Below are 24,487 nucleotides of genomic sequence, written 5' to 3' on the forward strand. Positions count from 1 at the left end.
GCGAGCTCAGCGATGGGACGCGGTACGAGTCCTCCCAACCTGTTCATACCCCCACTATCTACGTCAGCGTGGAGTTGATTTTATAAAGTGTGGCAAGCGCAGTGAGCCACCAAGCCCCGCGAGGGGACGCGTAAAAGGAGGCCGAAGCGTGGCAAGCGCAGCGAGCCCCGCGAGGGTACGTGTATTATTTGACGTGTATTCTGCATCCGCTTGCCACGCTTCGGGCTTGGTGGCTCGCTGCGCTTGCCACACTTTATACATTCGACTCCACGCCGACGTGGATAGTGGGGGTATGAACAAGTTGGGAGGACATATTATTGCGCCATATTAATTCCTGCAAGTATGAGTCCAGGTACTGGCATGCACTTGCAGAAACACCACAACCTCTCGATATTCTGGGTATGGACCCCAGTGTCTGGGTCCACGAAGTTATAACGGCGGTTGACGCGCATGTGGTGGTACCCCGCCTTCTCCAATTCTTGTGTTTTGTACACACGCCAACAGTCTGAGTAGATGGTGGTACCTGGCTCTATGTGTGCATCGATGGCAGACATTAGAGTCCTGGGGCCAAATGTAATAGGGTGAGAGTTTCAGAATGTGAGACATTTTGGGAGAGTTTTCCCATGTTTTTTAAAGCAGCAATCAATTACACTGCAAAACCAGGTTGATTTTGCCATGTAATTGATTGCTGCTTTAAAAAACATGGGAAAACTCTCCCAAAATCTCTCACCCTATTACATTTGGCCCCTGGTGTCATGGCTGGCCACTCGTGTGATGAAGCATTCACCGGTCTCACGCAATATCCCACCGAAGAGCCACTGCTGTGGTAGGACACGTCCAACGCTGGACAAACAGACTTTCGGCCACCTCACCGATTTTGCCAGATCCGCCAATCCGGCATTGGGGCTGGGACATGAGATCGAGGGTACATGCCTCCTGCATAAGATTGTTATATATAACGGCGGTTTTGTTCGAAATCCTGAGGTGGCGCTCACTAAATTGATTTGCTTGTCAGCTCCTCCACCCACGAAAATATGAACCGCAGACTGACCTTCTTCCCACAGCTTCTAACAGTATGTGGCAGCGCCACATACACTCCTTACATTGAGCCTCACAGGATAACCATTGACACAGGTCTGTGTCTCTGGCAGCAAGTGGTGGCATTGGAAAAACTCTACCGACACCTCCTCCATCTGAGGCAGGTTGAAGATGGTTAATGATTCGGCAGCCATAACTGACACAATCTAATAAGTGGTGACACAATGCTGACTGACTACGCTAACTGCCTAACGCTGACTGACTACATTGACTACGTAAGTTCCGGCTAGCCACGAATGTGCTGACTACGCTGGCTGTGGGAACATGACGCTGATACTGACAGGGACGCTGACTACGCTGGTTGAGGGAACACTACGCTGATTCTGACAGGGACACTACGCTGACTACATAACTGCCGCCGTGAAACTACACAAGTACCCTATTAACAAATACATTTTAAACAATATTTTATAATTAATTGATTTTTCACATTTTTTTATTGACATATTGTACTGTATGAGCACTTTGAACAGTAATCTAAAACACGAGCATTAGCTACAACTACTGTAGCATTGATAAAAGCACTACTCAGTGGGTTTGATGCAGATGTGGATGGAGTGCAGCACGCATCTGAATCAGTCTGTGCATGTGCAAATGGGTCCTGCGACAAAGGACAGCAGCAGATTGCTGCCATTTGAAGGGTGTGACAATGGCCTGCATTTCTCAAAATGGAGGTGTGTCTCCATTTTATTTTGTCTGTGGATGGCCGACTTCGAGGCGGGCCATGTGATGCCAGCCGCCTGCCTTGAGCAGGCACCGACCCATCTGCGTTCGCAGGGGTACCTCCAAAGTTTTCATGGATGCAATCACCATTTTTGTGGGCATGGCCATGAAACTCTGGTTATACACCTATGCTCACCCCTGTCCACCTCCAGCCCTCCCTTTCCAGAGCAAACGGCCCGGCGAGTGTGAAACACGCTGAAGCCATTCATTCGTGGGGTTTGCGCAGACGCATATTTATGCATGCGGAAACATCAGTGGTACGCCTGCGTTTTTTCACACTCCCATAAAACAACCCCAAATGCCGGCTTCCTGTCAATCACCTTGCTAATGGCTAGCGATTAAAAACAGTTGCAGGATTTAATCGTTGGATGGTGTCACACACACATTGCAGCCCAGAGGCTTGTATAGTCTATAGATAATCACCCGCTGTGGGAATTCACAGCCGTGTGATCAGGTCTGAATTAGGCCCCAAATTTTGCACCTCCAGCAACTTGCACCAAATCCTGTACCTCCAGCAACTTGCACCAAATCCTGTACCTCCAGCATCTTGCACCAAATCCTGTACCTCCAGCAACTCGCACCATATTCTGTACCTCCAGCAACTCGCACCATATTCTGTACCTCCAGCGACTTGGAGGCAATTACATTTGGCCCTGAAAGTTTACTTACTGATAAATTCTAGATTGGGTTACTTGTAACAAAAGTATATTTAAAGAATCTGCAAGACTACTAAACATTAAAAAGATTCCTCTAATGCAGGGGTCCTCAAACTATTTTGCTCTGGGACCCCATCAAACAATAAAAATAATGACCGGACCCCCGCAAGGTCCTGCAGAAGGTCATCACATCACATGTGTAGTCAGCAGACAGCACATACATGGCAGTCATGTGGAGGAACAAAATGATGGGAGGAGTCTGAAATAACAGACAATTCTACAGATTTTTAGACTCTGGATCACTGATTGAGATTAGAAAAGTCATCAGCCTGATGGTCAGCAACATGGAGTCGCGACCCCATGCTGAGAAGGTCGGCATTCACTTTGTGGCCAGGACCCACAGTTTGAGAACTACTGATCTAATGGTACATGTAAAAGCTGGCTATACACCTACATCCAATTTGTCTGGTGGGAAGAAAAATCTGGTAATGTATGGAAGCAATGGACAATCAGCCATTCGCTCCCAAATGCTGGAGAATTGCCAAAAATGACTGTTTGTTAAATCAATCGGCTTTAATTAATTTGTCTGAATTGCCATTGAATATTTTCTAGTGTTTGGGTGCAAATGTTTGATTCTCATTTGCTCCCACACATTATTGGACAGATAAATCTGTAGGTGTGTACCCAGCTTAAGAACATTAAACAAATGTGTAATGAGGGCAGTACAGCAGACTTACATATAGTCAATATCTTTCTGTGTGTCTTCTACAGAGATCCCCAACAACACACAGATACCACGTCCAATGGAACTGATCTGCTCATCTCCCACTGAAACAAAGCGGAGAGCATAGTGTTGATCCAAAGAAGAGAAAATATGTTTGGATACAGTGAATGAGAAAGTACAATAAATGAAATACATCAGATTATATATAGGTCATTGTTTTATATTATCCTCTGTCATCTGTACATGTAGCTCAATCTCAGGCTATAGTCAATGAGATCATTCTACTGCAGGGGTGGCCAAACTGGTCCTCAAGATCTACCAACGGTGCATATTTTCCAGGCAACCTGTGGATCTATAGTAGGAATGAATGCAGCATGTTTTAAAATGTGACAGGAAGTAATGACTACAGCTGTGCACCAGCTAGGTGATCTGGAAAACGTGGACCGTTGGTAGATCTCGAGGACCGGTTTGGCCACCCCTGTTCTACTGGATGTGGCCACTGACAATATCTTTTTCTTGACTGTACTATGGAGGTAACTGATTAATGGGGCCTACACAGGAAGTGATTTAGGGGCATTTTCTAACCAATCTCACTAGATCGCATAGAAAATGTCCCTACATCGCTCTGTGTGTAGGGTCCATAGCGATATAACCCAGCGATAAATACCCAGCATGTTGGATATTAACTGGTCGGGGCCAGTGTTCTCACCAGAGAACACTGGCACAGACAGATTGCTCAGCACACAGCGCTGACACATTGCTGTGTACTGAGCGATCTTGCTGAGTGTCCTGAGTGATCTAGCATCCCTCAGAAAGCTCAGCATATCTCCACATGTTTAGGCCCCTTAACCTTTTGCAGTCCAAATTTTGTTTTGCAATTCAAACAGTCTGGTTTAAATGTTTAAATTAATTGTAATTTTTTTCTTTAATTCAAAATTTAAATTTACATTTTAAAATGGCTCACCACTGGATCTGTTACTAGAGCTAGGGCTGTTGAGCCTGACTAGACGCTGGACTTGAAAGGGTTAAGGCTCTCAAAAGCTAACACTTTCACTAATGGGCAAAACCATACAGCACTGATTTGGGTGGGGCATACTTGCCTACTTTTAAAAACTAGTTTCAGAGAGATTATAGTTGGTAGCAGAATTTTGCACAGCGCCCCATTGAGGGGGTGTGTCATGCTCCACACAAAGGGCATGTCTAGTTCCATATATGGAGAGACTGTGAAAAGAGATTGTGAACATAGCACCTAGAAGCGTGGGTGTGCACTGCTACATCTGAAGCCCCCCATACACGGTCCGTTAATCGGATCCGTTGTGTGCTTAAACAGCACACATCGGATCGGATCGCATCCCTAGTGCATACAGTGTGCATGCACTGCGATCCGATCCGATGTGTAGCTAGTACAAAAAGTATGTGCAGCACATACTTTTTGTACCGTACTATGTGATGCGCGGGAGCGCGCATCGCATAGTACAGAACGGAGCCATACACCACGGACCGTGTATGGGCTCCATCAGAGTAATCTTTTAAAATGATTTGTATCCAAATGTAGATGAGCCCCAAAGCAGTAAGAGCTACTATACGATGGCACATCGGGTGCTGGAAGAGGGCGGCGTTATGTAGCGCAAGAAGCGCTGGCGCTGCGGTGGGGGTCAGTCAGTGGTGGTGGCAGAATTGTTTAAACACTGGGCAGCCCTCTGATTGGCTGAGATAGCTCAGCCAATCAGAGGGCTGCCCAGTGTTTAAACACTTCTGCCGCTACCGCTCACAGACCCCCGCCACCCGATAGCGCTTCTTGCCCTACATAACGCCGCCCTCTGCCCGCCGTCTCCCTCGCCGCCAGCGGTCCCTCCGGCCCCCTTACCCCATTCCCACGCCGATGAAAAAGCGTTCCCTCCACCCCCCACCTGTGGATCGTATTCGAGCATCGCATGTGGTTAAAAACCACATGCGATCGCTCCTGCGATTTGATGGATATTATGTGCAGCACATAAGATCTTGAGACCCGACATTCGTCCGGCATGCCCGTGCATCGCGTCAAAGGTCCCCTTAAAAATGCATACAATCATTAGATTTCTCGGCCAGATGCGTTCGAAATCGAAGGATAGTATGCGATATCTCACATATGTATGGGCAGCATAACTCTGCACATGTTAAGTCAGCCCCACCTGCAGTGCACATGGTTTTGCTCATTAGAGAAAGATTTTGCTTTTGAGACCCTTACTGAATAACCCTGTATATCATTTGCCCGGGAGTTCGAGGGAGGTCAATGAACATCATATCTTTTGCATGTAGTCTAGTGTGTACCCAGCATTACAGCTTAAGATGCAGCCACTACAACCTAGCCTCTGGCCGCAACAATCTCAGCCACCAGCTGCTGATATTGGGCTCTTCTGTATGTTGTCCCACTCACCAGTGTTTTTAGGGCCTTATTCTTTTTGATTCGCAAGGCTGCGAAATTCGCAGCCTTGCGAATCCATCAGACCCCGCTCTCCGCCCGCAGTGCTGGCTGCCCCCCACACATGCAGTAACCCCCGAACGGCTGATTTACATAATCATCCATTCACAGGGGAGGAAGAAGTAATTTGATTGGTCGTCGGCGATCTAATGATTTCTCCCGCGCACGCAGTTCATAGAGACCTATATAGTCACTCTAAACTGTGCAAGGACAGGGCGGGCAACTGACATCCGGTGATGTCAGCTGCCTACCCACCGTATACCTGTCACAGCCTCATTAGCCTGAAAACGCCCAGCGTTCTCATGGGAACACCCATGGAACGCTAGCTGTTCACATATGCTAATGGGGCTGGCTGGCGTCCCCTGCCCTTCTCCGCCCCCCCACTTGGCATGTAGGGTGCATGAAAGTCCACCGTGGGTGCACACAACCTGTATCTGCACATTATTATTTTTATAATTTTATTTATAAGGCGCCACAAGTGTTTCACAGCGCCGTACAAAGGAACAGTACAGGGAGACAAAACTTGGCATAGTATTGAATAAATAACAAAAATAGAGTAAAGAGGGCCACAGTTCAATACACATTACAGCTTAAATATAAGTATTGAGGACTCAATCAACATACTATAAGAGGCTTGAGGCCAATGATGGAGATGAGTATGTGGACGAATATGGTCACTGAGTGTTTGAGTATAGGAGAGCTGCTCGGAGGAGCTTACAATCATGCGCAGAAACGCACCTGCAGACACAAAACATCGGTCCTCTGTGCGAATGCACGGACGATATTCATGTGATATCGGTAACTATCGATATCGTCTGCATCATTACCGATAAATCCCCCAGTGTGTACCCAGCTTAAGGGGAATTGAAGTGACAATGTGGGGGTAGACTTTTCGAGAGTTTGCTAAGGGGCTCATAACGTTCTAGTTACATTATGCAGTTCAGACTCCATAATGAGCACAGCGGTCTGTAATGCTTGTTAGCCTTTAGCATTCGGTTATAGATAGCCACCATACATATAAAATTATGCATAAAATCGAATTTATGCATAAATTTATGCAAAATTGGTGTGGTTAATATGCCCCCTGGGGAGGGTACCCATTGCATTCACAATCCATATTCTGAATAAGTATACAGGAACCTGGAGATAAGCCATTGCAAAGGGAGATAAGCACTTGTGATATCTATTACACAGCAGCACATCTGTAAAACAGAGACACTACGGATAAAGCGGCACATAATATACGCTGCTCTCCCCCAATGCAGCAGTGGGAGTCTACTCTACTCTGCACATGACGTTGTACGTACATAGGAAGGAGTTCCCCTGATGAGTCAGTGCTGCCTGCTGTATGCTCCCTCCCCCCCCCACCACCCACCCCCCCCCCCCTCCAGGGTGAGCACGCTCCTGCAAGCGACACGCTCAAAACACTGTACCGGGCCCACCTGTTGCCAGCAGCTAGCAGGGGCAGCTCTCACCCGGCACTTACCCGTAACCCCAGCCTTAGTGACCCTCTGGATGACAGCTCTCATTGTGCTGAGAATGGGAGTAGTGAGTCAGCTACCAACTCTGCGGCGACACCTCCGGTCCCTGCAACCAATTGGCCGGGCGATCGCCCTCTGCCGGCTGTAAGTGATAGCAGCACACAGAGTAATACATTCTATATATAAACAAATAAAATATCTACTGTACGCTATGCCGCTTACCTGCATCCGGCAGCCAGGGAGTCTAGAGAAATTGGGGGAGGAAGAGAGGTACTATGGTACTAGTCTATAGGGTTTTCCGAACTCCACCGTGACACCCTAGATTCTAAAGATAACCATGATTGGGCATAGGGGACTTTATTAAATACCTCAGTAAAATGTATCTAAATATCTGAGCTTAACAATGGATATCCTTAAAACGTGGACAGTCATGTAAGAGTTTGGGAACCTCTGATATACAGTATTTGTCATCCACATCAGTTATTTGAGCATAGCTTATATTCTGACAGGATGAGCTGGTGACAATGTACCTGGGATGCCCGCTGAGGAGGCCATGTCTTTTGCTATAATGTCACCATAACACATACTTGCCTACCCTCCCGTAATGGCCGGGAGGGTCCCGCAAATCGGGTCCACCTCCCGGTCCCCCGGGAAGGGGGGCAACTCTCCCGCATTTCCCTACAGCCCCGGCTACCCCTCTCCCTCTAAAAACTATGACTTTCGCGGGTCCGCGGGGAGGGGGCGGGGCTAAATGACGCAATTCGCAGCATTTCGCGTCATTTTTAGCCCTTCCCCCCACCCACGGACCCGCAAATTGAGGCTTCAGCCCGTCATGGGGGCGGGGCTTGATGACATCACCCGTGCCCCGCCTCCAAAACGAAGCCTCTACCCGCCCCCTTTCACTCCTCTCCGGGCTTCTCCCGGAAAGGAGTATGCCAAAGTCGCCATTATGGCATAACAGATACAGTATAAGCCCTTATTCTGGTTTACTCGTTCTTGTGCGAATTCGCAAGGTGGACCGATGTTTTGCGTATGCGCAGCAGTATTTCTGTGCATGTGTATACGCTGGGTGCGTGTGAACTCTGCAAACAATCGTTTCGCTAGGTGCACGCACCATGCCTTTTGAGAGGGAGCAAAGAGGGGCGTGGGGTGCTGGGCAGGCCATTAGCATATATGAGCGCCCAGCGTTTCATGGGTGTTCTCATGGAAACACTGGGTGTACACATGCTAATGACGCACGTGTGGGGGGCGGACAGCTGACATAACTGGATGTCAGCTGCTCTCCCAATACCCTGGATTTCTACACGCATATGTACAAGTGGTCTGGACCGCCCTTATATATGTGTTCGCCTTCAACATCATTTGATGGTCGACGACCATCGAATGATGTGGGTGTCAATCCATAGACTGGGAATGGATGTTTGGCAAAAACATCCATTCGCAGCCGTGCGGGCTAAATCGCCCTGCAAAGGCGGGTGGCGGCATTTGCGGGTGGGCCAAAAAAAGACATGCAGCGATACGAAATTTGCATCGCTGCGTGTCAAGCGGAATAGTCCCCATATTCTCTTTTACCCTAATATTGCTTACTGGGATCTTCTGTTTTCAAGAATAGGTATCCAACGGTATAAAAAATAAACACTTGACATCTGTAGAGCCCAATACACGCTACACAATTTTTTTAATTATATTGCTCAGAAGGGCTGTACAATGGCCCTTATTCAGATCTGGTCGCAGTACAAATTTGTTCTCAAAATGGGCAAAACCATGTGCCATGCAGGTGGGGCAGATGTAAAAAGTGCAGAGAGAGTTAGATTTGAGTGAGTTATTTTGTTTCTGTTCAGGGTAAATACTGGCTTTACTATTTTACACTGCAATTTAGATTTTAGTTTCAACACACCCCACCCAAATTTAACTCTCTCTATACATGTTACATCCCACCTGCAGTGCATATGGTTTTGCCCATTTTGAGAACAAATTTGTACTGGGATCAGATCTGAATAAGGGCCAATATCTGTTAAAAAAAGTGTAGTGTGTACAGTCAATATCGTTAACAATGTGCGCTCCTGCGCATTGTTAACAGCCCCCTTTTGGCTGAATATGAAGGTCAGTTTTGACTATATAGCCAATGACTTGCATGTCCAACGGGTCCCTGTAACATAACTGAATAGATATTGTTTACCAATATCATTCAGTGTGTGTGCTCAATTTGTTCACATGCAGACAATATCGTTAACAATATCTGGCGCCTGTGCGGGTTGTCTAGTGTGTAACAGGACTTAAATATTTAACTATTTAATCCACAGGGATGGCCAATTTAAGTGTACACACTGAACGTAAAACTATATTGTTCAGTGACGTCACCGGAAACCACTTAACACGCAGGTTGGTGTATAGCTAAATTGACCTGCATGTTCAGTAGATCGGGGGGTTCGCTAACATCTGAGGGAACCTGCATCGTTAATGATATTGAGTGTACACAATATAGAGGATGGGCCCTTCTGAGTGATATATTTTTCAATATCTTCTATAGTGTGTATGGGGTCTAATGGGGCCTACACACGGTGCGATTTCAGGGCATTTTGTAAGCGATCTCACTAGATTGCCTTGGCCTCATATAGCACCTGTCCATTGTAATGGAAGACAAATACACTGGTTGTTGTTTGTGGAGTGTTCCATAGATGGCGCTGCTGAAGTAGGGATGGACATCGGAAGCCCACCATCAAATGGTGGCTGGTCTTCCGCCATTGAATCTTTTGATGCTATGGTAACTGACCGTTAAAGAATTTGTTAAAAAAAAAAAAATATTTATTTGATTTGTGCATATGCAAAAAAAAAAAAAAACATTTTGCACATGTATAAAACCTCTGAATATGGTCACCTTCGGATGAGACTGGGGGGTGGGACTCAGTCTAGCCATCGCAACACCATCGAATGTTTACCATTCAATGGCGGCATACATCGGAATGCCGACTTGGAATGGTAAAAACACTACCATTGATTCAAAAGCATTGATGGTTGGTGTAAATGACACCGATATGATATTGTTCAATCAGTTTCTGGTTCTTTAAACAAGAATCTGTGTGAAATATTTGAGACATTTTGTCCTTGATACGAGATAACATTTGTATTTTTGGAAAGCATGAAAAATGTAATGCAGCAAGAAACTCAAAAATAATGTTACTCGTTCTCACTGGCAGTATGTTTGTTTCACAAATAATGCGTAGCTCGCTGTGAATGCAAGTATTGAAACAATGTTAAAGATGTTGCAGGTAGTCCCCAGTACCCCCTCTATAATAACCAGATGATGTCGGTGCCCTCCCCTCAAATGGACAAAACCATGTGCACTGCAGGTGGGGCAGATGTAACTTGTACAGAGAGAATTATATTTGCGTGGGGCTTTACTTTAAAGTGAGATCTATATAGCAGTGTAACAATAAAGCAGTCAGTATTTTTTCTGCACAGAAACAAAATAACTCACCCAAATCTAACTATCTCTGTACGTTACATCTGCCCCACCTGCAATGCACATGGTTTTGTCCATTTGAGAAGGAATTTGCCTTTGTGAGTGAACCAGATTAAGGGCCAGGATAAGGAGTTCCAGGCCTTCTTTATCAGACCGTGAGTAGTGGTACGCCTTCCATCTATTGATGTAAATTCCCTTCCTTGATAAGTGGCGAAACTTAAAGAAACCCTTATATGTGGATTTCTATATCTTTTCCTGTGAGTGTGGGTACGCATCACTGGATACTACTGTAAAAGAAACCTTTATGCAAATATTTAAACTTTATCAGATCACCTTAATTCCAGTGAGAAATACACTATACATGTGTATGAGATTCCCTCATTCACCTACTGACCCCTAGTGATGGAGGTTTATCAAGCAACACCTGATTCACTTCCTTCTAAAAAGAAACCACTTTTTGGATATTATATTGTTGCAGAATTTATTACATTTTTTTTATCCTCATTTACTATTGATTTACATGTTTGCCATCTTGGAATACTATCAGGAGGATCTGTCTGAAACCCTGTACATATTTCCATCTCCCGGGAAGTAACAAGCCGGTGGGGGGGGGGGGGGGGCATTCCTACTCACCAAACACATGACAAGACTGTCAACTGTAATGTTGTATACAAATCATGCATCTCTTATTGTTATGTTTAATACTTTCTTATATAGAGCAGCATATTCTGTTGTACTAATATTTTATATGCTGGAGAGCATTTAATGGGTTATTCATTATCAATACTCTTACAGTATATACTGTATCAAGCAGTACACCAATGGATGATGTGGGACTATCCATTCCAGTATGATCCGCCTCTAGGGGGCATACTGACACTTTTTTTCCTTCAGCCTATGGTGGACCACTGGTACCATGGGATATTCTAGGTCCTCCAGACCGGGCACCAAGGAGTTAAACTTCTGAGAGTGCAGCTGGGATGGCCTCCTTAATACCCTGCCCTGCCCCAGGCTAATCAGTTTTTTTCTTGGTGCCTCAGGAACAGGCACATTTGTAGGAGCAGGGTTTGTTCTTCAGCCCTGGTTTAAACTTCAGGTTTTTTGTTTTTGTTTTGTTTTGTTTTTTTCTATTTCAACCTACAGGCATACCACACTGAATAGGCCCAATCTCATCCGATCTTGGCAGCTAAGCAGTGTTGGGCCTGATTAGTACTTTTGTGGGAGACCACATGGGAACACCAGGTGCTGTAGGTTGCCTGCTGCAGGAGCTGTGCACAGTGCACTGCAACAGAAGGAAGCACGCTGTGCTGGGTCTCTGACCTCCATGGCCAGATGCCTCAGCATCTCCACAAGGCATCGGGGGAGCCGCTGCAGCGTTTGGAAGCTTCAGTCAGGTAAGCGGAGTCCCGGCGTGGGGCTCCGGCATACCTATAGCGGCGACCACCGCTGGCGGAGGAGGCACCGCCGGCGGTCCCGGCAGCGGGGTCCCGTTCTTTCGGTCTCCCCTCTAGGCCACCAGGGCTGACCTGTTGCAGGTCCTATATGGGCATATAGCCCTGGTTAGGCTCCGGGAGGGGGTTAATTTTTTGAGCAGCCCATAGCTCCACCCCCAGCCCCAGTGCAGGTCCTTTGTTTCAAATTTCCTGCCTGGTTGACATAACTCCCGCCTCTCTCCTTCCTTCTGGTGCCTGTTTCAAACAGGTGTGCCAGAGTGTTAGTCAGACACTGCCTATCCTGCATGCTGCACGGAGGGAGACTTGAAGGAGAGACTGCTGGCGCTGAGTGTTATGCCTCCCTGTCCTGCACTGTCCTGGTGTCAGGTTGTATATCCCCCTTCCTCACCTCATGGTGCTGGTTGTTGGGAGTAGATGCCTATATAGGGGTTAATTTTTACCCTATTTTTTTTCTCACTAATTGAGGTTATCTGTGGTTTTATTTAGTATACTCTGTTACTTTACAGTTTATTACTACTGTGGTAGGCTCACAGAAGCAGATAACAGAGCCACTTATCTTATGTTTGTGTCTCTTCCAATTAGTGTAGTGCCTGTCATTACCCACTGTCCTAATTAAGGCTGTGTGTGTTTTTGTTTTTGTCTCTATACTGTGTTTTTCTTTTGGGTGTCATGGCGTCCAGGGGGCCTTCTCAGAAGGGTAAAGGTGCCTCTGCACTGCGTGCTTACACCTGTACTATGTGCAATGAAAATTTTGCTTGCACTAACAGAGACCATGGTGGCATTTGTGATCGCTGTGCTGCGCCTAGCGAGTCCCCGCCCCGGCCGTGCTGTGCCGGCTGAACCAGAGTGGGCTATTAATTTGTCCCAGGCCATGCGAGATTTGACTGAACAACTGGCAGCTCCTAGATTGTTGCAGTCGGGCCCTGTTTTGGAAACGCTTGTACCTCAGTCTGCCCCAGAGCCAGCTTGGGTGCAGGGGTTGGTGCAAGCGGTGCAGGGTTTGGTGCAGGTCTCTTCAAATCTGCAACAGTCGGTTGTAGAGAAGAGAAAGTCTCGGGCTAGACCTCTCAGGGTCTTAGATACGTCAGACGATACGGACTCTGAGGGTTCTTTATACCCAGGGCAGAAGAAATCCTCTGAGGAGGAAGTGGAGGAAAATGAGGAGGTCACGGAGCAGGCCATACCTCATGAGGAGCATATGACGCTCGCTAGGGTGGAAGATTTGGTGAGGGCCGTTAGAAAGGTACTGCAGATAGCAGACTCCGATCCCACTCCTCCTTCAGGGATGCCAGTATTTAAACGCAAGAAGGAGGTTACAGTCTTCCCTTCATCTCCTCAATTAGAGGGACTGTTTAAAGAGGCATGGAAACACCCTAATAAAAAGTTCCTTGTTTCCAGGAGGTTTACTGAGTTCTATCCCATGTTTGAAGGGGATTTGAAGTTATGGGAAAATCCGCCACCTGTGGACGCGCATATCGCGCGTCTAGTCCGTTCTTCCACTCTCCCTATTCCTGACGTGACTTCCCTTAAGGAGCCTACGGACAGGAAGATTGAAAATTTCCTAAAAGGAATCTACTCTAATGCAGGGGCGGCCATTCGTCCTGCTACGGCAGGGGCTTGGGTATCTTTAGCTATCGATAAATGGCTGGATGCACTGGCGGAAGGTCTCAGGGAAGGTTCCCGAGAATCAGACCTGATGGAGTTGGTAGATAACATTCGGGAAGCAAATGCTTATCTGAGTGAGGCTACATTAGACTCGGGTACCTTCGCGTCTAGGATCTCGGCGGCCTCTGTTGCGGCCAGGCGGGCTTTATGGATCCGCACTTGGCGTGCGGATAGTGAGTCCAAGAGGGCGTTGGAGGCCCTACCATTCTCTGGGGGAGTTTTGTTTGGTACCGAACTAGACAAGATTGTAGCGACCATTGCTGCTTCCAAGACGGCTTTTCTGCCCTCCGCAGCACCGAAACCGAGAGTTCCGGGGTTTCGTTTCTTTCGTCCCCAGGGGAAGGCAAGGGGACAGGCCTCCTCACGCTTCCAGCCAGCCCAGTCTAAGCCGCAAAAGACAAAGGGTCGTCAGCCCTGGTCGGGCCATCGCCAGGCCCCCAAACAGCCTGAGAAGCCTACAGCCTGACTGTGCCCGCTGCCAGGACATCAGTCCTGTGGTGGGAGGGCGTCTGCTTCTTTTTGCAGACATTTGGGGGGAAACCACTTCCGACAAGTGGATTCGGGAGATTATTTCAAGGGGGTACGCCCTGTCTTTCAAAAGGGGTTTCCCCACCCGTTTTTTTGCAACAGGGCATCCTGCAGATGCCGACAAGGCTTTGGCCCTTCGCAAGGCGGTTCACTCTTTCCTTACTGCAGGAGTCATAGAACCAGTCCCACCTCTACAGAGAGGAGGGGGTTTTTATTCAAACCTATTCCTTGTTCCCAAGCCGGATGGTTCCTTCCGCCCCATCTTGAATCTGCGGACCCTGAATCAATTTATCCGGGTCCCCAGATTCAGGATGGAATCCCTACGGTCCATTCTTCAGGCACTCCGGAGGAACGACTTCCTTGCATCGCTGGATGTGCAGGATGCATACCTGCACATTCCGATTCGGGAGAACCATCAGCAGTTTCTCAGATTCGCAATTCAACAGGAACATTATCAATTCCGGGCATTGCCATTTGGCTTGTCGACCGCTCCCCGTGATTTTACAAAGGTGATGGCGGTCATGATTGCTCATCTGAGACTACAGGGCGTCAGAATCCTGGCCTATCTGGACGACCTACTCCTAATGGCAGATTCACTAACGATGCTTCAAAGTCACATCCAGTTGACGTTGTCGGTGCTTCAGGATCACGGGTGGTTGATCAACTAGAAAAAGTCCAGTCTGGTCCCCACCCAACAGATAATCCACCTGGGAGCTTTGTTGGATACGCAGCTTCAGAAGGTCTTCCTCCCAGTCGACAAATGCAGGTCTCTTCAGGCATTGGTCCGGGAGTTCTTAGGCCGCAGAACAGTGTCTGTTCATTTCTGCATGCGACTTCTAGGCAAGATGGTGGCCTGCTTCGAGATGGTGCAATATGCCCAATGGCACTCTCGCCCATTACAACTGGAGCTCCTTCGTTGTTGGGATCACTCTCCCGTACGCCTGAAGTCCCAGTTCCTGGTGATATCCAGAGACACCCGCCTGTCTCTACTTTGGTGGCTGAACTCCAATCACTTAAGTCAGGGAAGATCATTTCTCATCCTCGACTGGGTTATTCTCACGACGGATGCCAGCCTCAGGGGCTGGGGGGCCATGGTGGAGTCCCACTCTTTTCAGGGCCGTTGGTCGGAGGCAGAAAGGAGGCTGCCGATAAACATTCTCGAGTTACGAGCGATCTTCCAGGCACTTCAAGTGGCGGGGCCTCTTCTGTATCACCGTGCAGTAAAGGTGCAATCCGACAATGCCACGGCAGTGGCTTACATCAACCACCAGGGGGGCACCCGCAGTCGGGCAGCAATGCTCGAGGTGTCTCGGGTCCTTCACTGGGCAGAGAAGTTTCTTCTCGCGATCTCAGCTACATACATTCCAGGCCTTCTCAATTGGGAGGCCGATTTCTTAAGCAGGCAGGATGTCCACTCGTCAGAGTGGTCCCTCCATCCAGAGGTATTTCACCAGTTGGTGGTACGGTGGGGTCAGCCTCAGATCGACCTATTTGCCTCACGGCACAACCACAAGTTGCCTTGTTACGGAGCACGCACAAAGGACCCGGGTGCGTTTCTAATAGACGCACTGGCAGTTCCGTGGCCATTTCAAATGGTGTATCTCTTTCCTCCGATTGCCCTGCTTCAGCGGGTCCTTCAAAAGATTCAGGTGGAAAGGGTAATAGCCATTCTGGTTGCACCCAACTGGCCAAAGAGAGCGTGGTTCGCAGATCTCAAGGATCTCTCCAGCGCACCCCCGTGGCGTCTACCTCTACGACCAGACTTACTCACGCAAGGCCCCTGTCTTCATCCAGACCTTCCCCGTCTGAATTTGATGGCATGGCGGTTGAGCGGTCGGTCTTAAAGGCTAGAGGGTTTTCAGACCAAGTTATTCATACTATGATTTCTGCGCGTAAACCGTCTACAGTTAGAGTTTACCACAGGGTGTGGCGGACTTATTTTGCGTGGTGTTTAACGCGTCATTTGCCTCCTAGGCAATATTCTTTGTCAAGGTTATTGACTTTTTTACAAGAGGGACTGGATACAGGATTGCGTCTGGCATCCTTAAGGGTCCAGGTATCCGCCTTGTCTGTTTTATTTCAAAAGAGGATTGCTCAGTCTTCTGCGGTTAAGACTTTCCTGCAGGGTGTTTTACACTTGCAGCCTCCTTATGTTTCCCCAGTTCACCCTTGGGATTTGATAATTGTTCTCAAGGCTTTACAGAAGGCTCCGTTTGAGCCTTTGGCGGAGGCCACTTTGCATTGGTTGACGTGGAAGACGGTTTTTCTCCTGGCCATCGCTTCGGCTCGGAGGGTTTCAGACCTAGGTGCTTTATCAGTTAAGACACCTTTTCTAGTTTTCCACGAAGACCGGGCGGTACTCCGTACTCGTTTGGACTATCTTCCTAAGGTGGTATCCAGTTTCCACTTGAATCAGGAGATTGTTGTCCCGGCTTTTTTGCCTTCTGGTTCTTCTTCCGAGGATTCGGATTTAGTTACTTTAGATGTTGTGCGTGCATTACGCTTTTATGTTCGGAGAACCAAGGCTCTCCGAAAAACTGATTCTTTGTTTATTCTTTATGATGGACATAAAAGAGGCTGGCCAGCCTCTAAACAGTCCATTGCAAGATGGATCAGAACGGCTATTCGTCAAGCCTATCTTTTCTCGGGTAAGCCAGTTCCGGCTTCTGTTAGAGCCCATTCTACTCGCTCAGTAGCAGCGTCCTGGGCGGCGGGCCGGGGTGCTTCTGCTGAGCAGATTTGCAGAGCAGCTACCTGGTCTTCTGTACATACGTTTATCCGTTTTTACAGGTTTGACTCCTTCGCCACTGCTGATGCAGCATTTGGTAGAGGAGTCCTCAGTGCAGTTAGGGAGCGTTCCCACCCTTGAGGGACTGCTTTAGGACGTCCCATGGTACCAGTGGTCCACCATAGGCTGAAGGAAAAAACAGGAATTTTGGTCTTACCTGTTAATTCTGTTTTTCTGAAGCCATGGTGGATCACTGGGCGCCCACCCTTCGCTCTTATCTACTGTGTTTGAGTGTATCTGTCTTGTTTCTTCAAGACTCTGGTGTTGGGGTGTGTGTATGTGTGGGTCGGCTTCGCCTTTTCCTGTTCCTTGGGCTTTGGTAGTAAGAAAACTGATTAGCCTGGGGCAGGGCAGGGTATTAAGGAGGCCATCCCAGCTGCACTCTCAGAAGTTTAACTCCTTGGTGCCCGGTCTGGAGGACCTAGAATATCCCATGGTACCAGTGATCCACCATGGCTTCAGAAAAACAGAATTAACAGGTAAGACCAAAATTCCTGTTTTTTCTATTTTCACAACAATTGAAGAAGTAAGACTTTGTATGTCAGACACACTGCTATCTGTTGGCAGTGAGCAAAACTACATCTCTTTCTCTAACACAGTGCTTCCCAACCCTGGTCCTCAAATACCCCCAACAGTGCACATTTTCCAGGTCTCTACACAGAATCACAAGTGAAATAATTAGCTCCACCTGTGGATCTTTTAAACTGTGCACCTGCTGGGTGACCTGGAAAACGTGTACTGTTGGGGGTACTTGAGGACTAGGGTTGAGAATTACTGCGTCTAATGCAGCCCACACACGCACCGATTCCAGCGTGCGTTGTGGGCTTAACTAGCACACATAGCATCGCATCGTATGCCTTGTGCATACGATGTGCATGCGATGCGATGCTGTGCTAGAAAAAGCTAGTACAAAAAGTATGTGCAGCACATACTTTTTGTACTGTACGATGAGGTGCCGCGGGAGCGCGCACCCCATCGTACAGCATCGCACCGCTGGCATCGGCGTGTGTGTGGGCTGCATAACACATGCACAAACACAGAGGCAATCTAAAGGTAGCAGATTAGCTTTCGAAGCATTATCTTCGAGCGGGCTTACTAGTATGTGTGTATGTATATATACAGTTGTGCTCATAAGTTTGCATACCCTAGCAGAATTTGTGATTTTCTGGCCATTTGTCAGAGAATATGAATGATAACTCACAAACCTTTCTTTCACTCATGGTTAGTGGTTGGGAGAAGCCATTTATTGTCAAACAACTGTGTTTACTCTTTTTGAATTATAATGACAACAGAAACTACCCAAATGCCCCTGATCAAAAGTTTACATACCCTGGTGTTTTTAGCCTCATAACATGCACACAAGTTGACACAAATGGGTTTGAATGGCTACTAAAGGTAACCATCCTCACCTTTGATCTGTTTGCTTGTAATCAGTGTGTGTGTGTGTGTGTGTGTGTGTGTGTGTGTGTGTGTGTGTGTGTGTGTGTGTGTGTGTGTGTATAAAAGGTCAGTGAGTTTCTGGACTCCTGAAAGACCCTTGCATCTTTCATCCAGTGCTGCACTGACATGTCTGGATTCTGAGTCATGGGAAAAGAATTGTCAAAAGTACAAGATGCACAATAAGGAGGCATTTGTAGAAAAATGGGCTGCATGGACGAGTCGCCAGAAGAAAGACATAACTATGCAAAAGCCACAAAGCATCCCGCTTACAATACTCCAAACAGCACAGAGACAAGCCTCAAAACTTCTGGAACAAAGTCATTTGGAGTGAGGAGACCAAAATTTAACTTTTTGGCCACAACCATAAACGTTCCATTTGGAGAGGAGTCAACACCATTCCTACTGTGAAACACAGAGGTGGATCGCTGATGTTTTGGGGATGTGTGAGCTACAAAGGCACTGGAAACTTGGTCAAAATTGATGGCAAGATGAATGCATCATGTTATCAGAAAATACTGGAGGAATATTTGCACTCATCAGCCAAGCTGTGCATGGGATGAACTTGAACGTTCCAACATGACAATGATCCAAAACACAAGGCCAAGTCAACCTGTCATTGGCTACAGCAGAATAAAGGGAAGGTTCTGGATTGGCCATCTCAGTCTCCTGACCTCAATATCATTGAGCCACTCTGGGGAGGTCTGAAACGTGCAGTTCATGCAAGACAGCCCAATAATTTGCAGGAACTGGAGGCTTTTTGCCAAGAAGAATGGGCAGCTTTACCATCTGAGAAAATAATCCCCAACTACCACAAAAGACAAAAGGGGGCAATATACGGTATTAAGAACTGGGGTATGTAAACTTTTGATCAGGGTCATTTGGGTAATTTATGATATATATATATATATATATATATATATATATATATATATATATATATATATATATATATATATATATATATATATATATATAGATTGCTGTATGAGCTGGCACTCCTTGTATGTGCATAGGTGCCCAGGTGCCTCCAAAGAGATTGGTACAAGTTGCAAGAAGATGCGGCACTCCAAGGGTATTGTTAGAGTCACTCTAATGGCGGCAGCGGCCGTATCCCTAACCGGGTTGGTCACCGATCCGACTCCGCCTGGCCGAACGGTCGGCCAGGCGGAGTCGGAGCGGTGACCAACCCGGTTAGGGATATGGCCGCTGCCGCCATTAGAGTGACTCTAACAAGACCCTTTGAGTGCCACATCTTCTTGTAACATATATATATATATATATATATGCCGAGACAGCATCTCTCCACATGAGAGTAATGTGGAGGATCCAGACCAGGTTTTGGAGCAGTAGCAGAAGCCAGGTGTGTAATCAGCAGCACCTGTGATTTCATGATATAAGTGTTTCCAGGGCAGAGTGAGTGCTATTGTTCTTGATGGTGGATTAGCTGTCAAGCGATAGGCTGGGAGGTGTGGGCTATGGTAGGGACCACTGGATCATTTAGAAGAGCCTGTTCATGCTGTGATTACCTGTATGCTGCTGCCTGTAACTATGCTTGAATATGGAATTACTCTGGTATGCTGTGACCTGCTTTTCAAAATAAATATCAAAGTCTTCACCCAAGTCCCCTGTTAGAATTAAAATGTAGGTGCAACAGGCAGACAAAATGGCTGCCAGGGTGATTGTGTGGTTTCTAGTGCTGCTTTGCGTGTATAGCAGTTCACTGCTGAATTGCTGGCTGTGGAGGTTGGGTGTGTGTCTGAGAGTTCCCCTCAGGCAAATTAAACCAGTTCTGCCTACATTGACAGAGTATGGTGTGTTGGCAAAAGATGCTGGAATATGTGAACACATTCAGAGGTTAATTTCATGGTGTATGTGTATGTATATATTCATATGTGTGTGTGTATTCTTTCACAGGATTTTGCTTGCATAAAGATTCTTATTGTTACATATATCTGCATCATCCCTCTGGTGGTCCAGACCATACACAATATGATTATTCAAAGATAGGATGTGTCTTGGATATGTTTTGTATTATTGTGATCCTTATTAAATTATATAAATGAAGTAATGATTTATATTATGATATATTGTTTAGTTTTAAAGTTATAGATTTAGATATAAATGTTAGTTAAAATTAATAGGAAAGTGTATTCATGCATTCATTTGGTCGGTCCTGTATCCAGCATGGTGAATGTGGACAAAAGAGCAGACTGTCATCCAATCAGCAGCCAGCTACCCAGAATGCTCTGTGAAGACTGACCAATGGAAAAAAACAAAGATGTGACCTCATCATTTTTTGTTTACCTGTATATAACCAATTACTTGATCCCTGAAGGCCCAAGCTGTGACTGGATTTGTGTGTGTTAAGTGTAGCTGTGAGGCTTCATCTTGTGGCTGTGCTTTTTGGATTAACCCTTTCCCTGTTACACTGGAATAAAAACATTTTTTAGGGACCACTCCCCGCTGGGTGAGTTTTTTCTGGTGAGCTAAAAAAAAAAACACCACGGAAGGGGTTAAACTACATACCCTGTGTATGTGAACCATATCAATATATATATTTTAATGTTTTTTTTTCCTTTTCTTTACAAAGGTGTGTTAGTGTGTTTGTAGATAGATAAACTATTTTATAGAATATATATATGTACCTGCCATTTTGGGGAGGGAAATGTAATAAAACCATTCTAATTATAGAACAAAATCATTTATAAATCTTAAGGATGTTCCTTTTCACATTAAATATCAGTACTTTTCAAAGGAGGTTACAGTGGATCTTTAGGCCAGGCCTTCCATCCTCCTTGCTTGGTCATCTGTTGCTGTTCAAGGTTCCTTGGAAGCGCAGTGTAAGATGCAGAAAAGAGACCAACCTAATTCAGGTAATGAGCAGTAGGAGACTATTCTTAGTGCCACATTTACTATAGAGTCTTATTACCAGCAGCTTATTTGGTTTAGCATCACAGTGGTACTGATATATACTGTTGGTATTTAACATTACCTCTCCAGTGTGGTCCATCAACGCCGAATCCAGTTGACTTGCCCATTTTTCAGAGAGGCCAGGAGCATCACTTGAAATTAGTGAGCCTACTGACCGTTCCAGGACAGTGAGCAAGTATTAGTCCAGCACTTGACATGTATAGACGCACCCACTAAACAGCAGAATATTCCTGTAAAGCAGTGGTTCCCAACCTTTTTTCTCTCCCGTACCCCTTGATTAGGCTTTTCATTGATAAGTACCCCCTCCTCTCATTTTGAAATATGGACAGTACTTAGCGGTATGCAGATCCTTATATTAAGGAAGAGTAGAATACAGCAAGGAATCATGCCCTTCTGTGTCTAGACAATGTTTGTGTATTATCTCCAGGATTCCCGCTAACACCGGTAGGATTAATGCCGCTGCTTCCTCCACCTTTGTCAGTGCTGGGCAGATGACTGATGATGTCTGAGGGCAGCATGGGAAGCTCCCAGTGGATTGCTGGTCAGGCATATGACACAACATGGTTTGTCTCCATGGCAATGGGTCTTCTTCAGTCATCAAAAGACCTTTTCATCGTCCACCATTACCAATATTATTTTCAAGTACCCCCAACTGGTCTGCAGAGTACCCCCAGGGGTACTAGTACCCCAGGTTGGGAACCACTGCTGTAGAGCAAGGTTCTCGTCTCTGGAAATATTCCCCACTGGCAAGCATGTAACATAACTGATGGTCCAGCATTTTTATGATAGACAAAAGTTTCAGAAATTATCATAGAAGAATCTAGTGGAAACAAGTGTCCTAATTCTAAATAATGTGGTAGGATTTTATATCCCTCTCAGGGACTGTGGGGTAAATGTATGAAGATTGGAGAACTGGTATTTATCCCCATAAAGAACGTTATGAGCCAGGTCATCATGCACCAGCCAATCAGCTCCAATATGTGCAATGTGGTGCAATGGTGGTGGATGGAGCGAAACATGATGTCCCAGATGTGCTTAATTGGATTTAGGTCTGGGGAATGGGCGGGCCAGTCCGGCTACCTCTGGCAAGCACATGGAGGGCTGTGCGGCCCACCAAAGAAATGCCACCCCACACCATTACTGACCCACTGCCAAACCGGTCATGCTGGAGGATGATGCAGGCAGCAGAATGTTCTCCTTGGCGTCTCCAAACTCTGTCACATCTGTCACGTGCAGTGTGAACCTCTTTTATCTGTGAAGAGCACAGGGCGCCAGTGGCAAATTTGCCAATCTTGGTGTTCTCTGGTAAATGCCAAACTTCCTGCACTGTGTTGGGCTGTAAGCACAACCCCACCTGTGGATGTCGGGCCCTCATGGAGTCTGTTTCTGACCGTTTGAGTAGACACATGCACATTTGTGGCCTCCTGGAGGTAATTTTGCAGGGCTCTGGCAGTGCTCCTCCTGTTCTTCCTTGCACAAAGGCGGAGGTAGCGGTCCTGCTGCTGGGTTGTTGCCCTCCTACGTCCTCCTCCACATCTCCTGGTAGCTCCTCCATTCTCTGGACACTACGCCGACAGATACAGCAAACCTTCTTGCCACAGCTCGCATTGATGTGCCATCCTGGATGAGCTGCACTACCTGAGCCACTTGTGTGGGTTGTAGACTCCGTCTCATGCTACCACTAGAGTGAAAGCACCGCCAGCTTTCAAAAGTGACCAAAACATCAGCCAGAAAGCATAGAAGCCGAGAAGTGGTCTGTGGTCACCACCTGCAGAACATCGGAGGAAAACACAAATAGCAGCGCTTAAATGATAAAAATAGGTGAATCAATAAAAAAGATAATTTTTTAATAAACAATTACTAGGCCCAATGACATACACAAATAATATTAAATTAAAAACAGCATATTGTTGTGTGAGGGAGTCCCTTTTAGATGTTTGATTGGGACTACAACCTCTTAACACTTTGTATCCACTTAAGCCAGGTGTAATTCAGCCAAAGACATCCAAATTCAGCCAAAGCACCAACGCATTTCACTGGGCTCAATGCCAGCTTTATCAAGGTGTCAGACGCCCAGTGAAATGCGTTGGTGCTTTCCAGATCCAGTATTGTTGGACCCTCCAGTAAAGTTGGACCCACCTGCTGATTTCTCTGACCACCTGGTCCCCGCAAGTTTGCATGTCTTTGGCTGAATTACACCTGGCTTAAGTGAATACAAAGTGTTAAGAGGTTGTAGTCCCAATCAAACCATCTAAAAGGGACTCCCTCACACAACATCTCAGGACAAAAACGCCGTGTGGACTCCATCACAATTTGGGACCGCTGCTATTGTGGACAGTGCAGGTTACATTCCAACCCCACTGTGGGTAATTTACAATCCATTACAATCTGGAATATGCTGTTTTTAATTTAATTTTATTTGTGTATGTCATTGGGCCTAGTAATTGTTTATTAAAAAATTATCTTTTTTATTAATTCACCTATTTTTATAATTTAAGCGCTGCTATATGTGTTTTCCTCTGTATATTTCCAATAGGGGACTGACCCTTCCCTACCCAGCAGCTGCTTTTAAGACAACAACCCAGGATCTAAGCGCTCTCAGTTTCCTGTACTTAGTACAGGGAATCCTCTTCTTGCAGAACATCTTCTTTATTGGCGGTGTCTTGCTAATCTCCTATCATTTTCACCTGTTGTCTATTACATTTGTACAACAGCATGCAAAATTGATTGTCAATCAGTGTTGCTTCCTAAGTGAACCGTTTGATTTCACAGAAGTGTGATTGACTTGGAGTTACATTGTGTTGTTTAAGCGTTCCCTTTTTTTGAGCAGTGTGTATGTATATATATATATATATCCGTGGGTAAAACCCAGCACTCAGGACTAATGGGAGCTGAAGTTTATCCTTGCTCAGGTGCCTCCAACGTGGGGAGATGTAACCTCCAGTATGTAGAACAGGAAAAAGAAGCGGCACTCAGAGACTTATTCAAAAGTGAAAAAGTAGGACTATTTTAATCCGTAGTCATCAACGTTTTGGCCAGTGCCACCCTGTCATTAGCTGAGGTACCCGGCGTTGC

General features: G+C 46.4%; 1 protein-coding gene and 1 non-coding gene across 5 annotated transcripts in view; one reads left to right on the forward strand and one right to left on the reverse strand.

Moving 5' to 3' along the window:
- The window catches only part of DTD1 (D-aminoacyl-tRNA deacylase 1), a 140,713-nt gene extending 133,428 nt beyond the window's left edge, over positions 1-7,285 (reverse strand). For all 4 annotated transcript variants that reach the window (XR_014471587.1, XM_083175939.1, XM_083175936.1 and 1 more), the window contains exons 1-2: positions 7,149-7,285; positions 3,215-3,305 (exon numbers count right to left, since the gene is read on the reverse strand). Coding sequence is in view for 3 of the 4 variants with exons in the window: in XM_083175939.1 (XP_083032065.1) it covers positions 3,215-3,305; positions 7,149-7,191 (134 nt within the window). In the remaining variant the exon portion in view is untranslated. The remainder of the gene's footprint in view (positions 1-3,214; positions 3,306-7,148) is intronic.
- A 4,456-nt stretch (positions 7,286-11,741) lies between these two features.
- LOC146065012 (5S ribosomal RNA) lies at positions 11,742-11,860 on the forward strand. The gene has a single exon (XR_014471925.1). It is a non-coding gene; the product is annotated as a 5S ribosomal RNA (ribosomal RNA).
- The last annotated feature ends 12,627 nt before the right edge of the window (positions 11,861-24,487 follow it).

This window comes from Crinia signifera, chromosome 3, assembly GCF_055691185.1.
Source record: "Crinia signifera chromosome 3, ASM5569118v1, whole genome shotgun sequence".
Classification (NCBI taxonomy): Eukaryota; Metazoa; Chordata; class Amphibia; order Anura; family Myobatrachidae; genus Crinia; species Crinia signifera.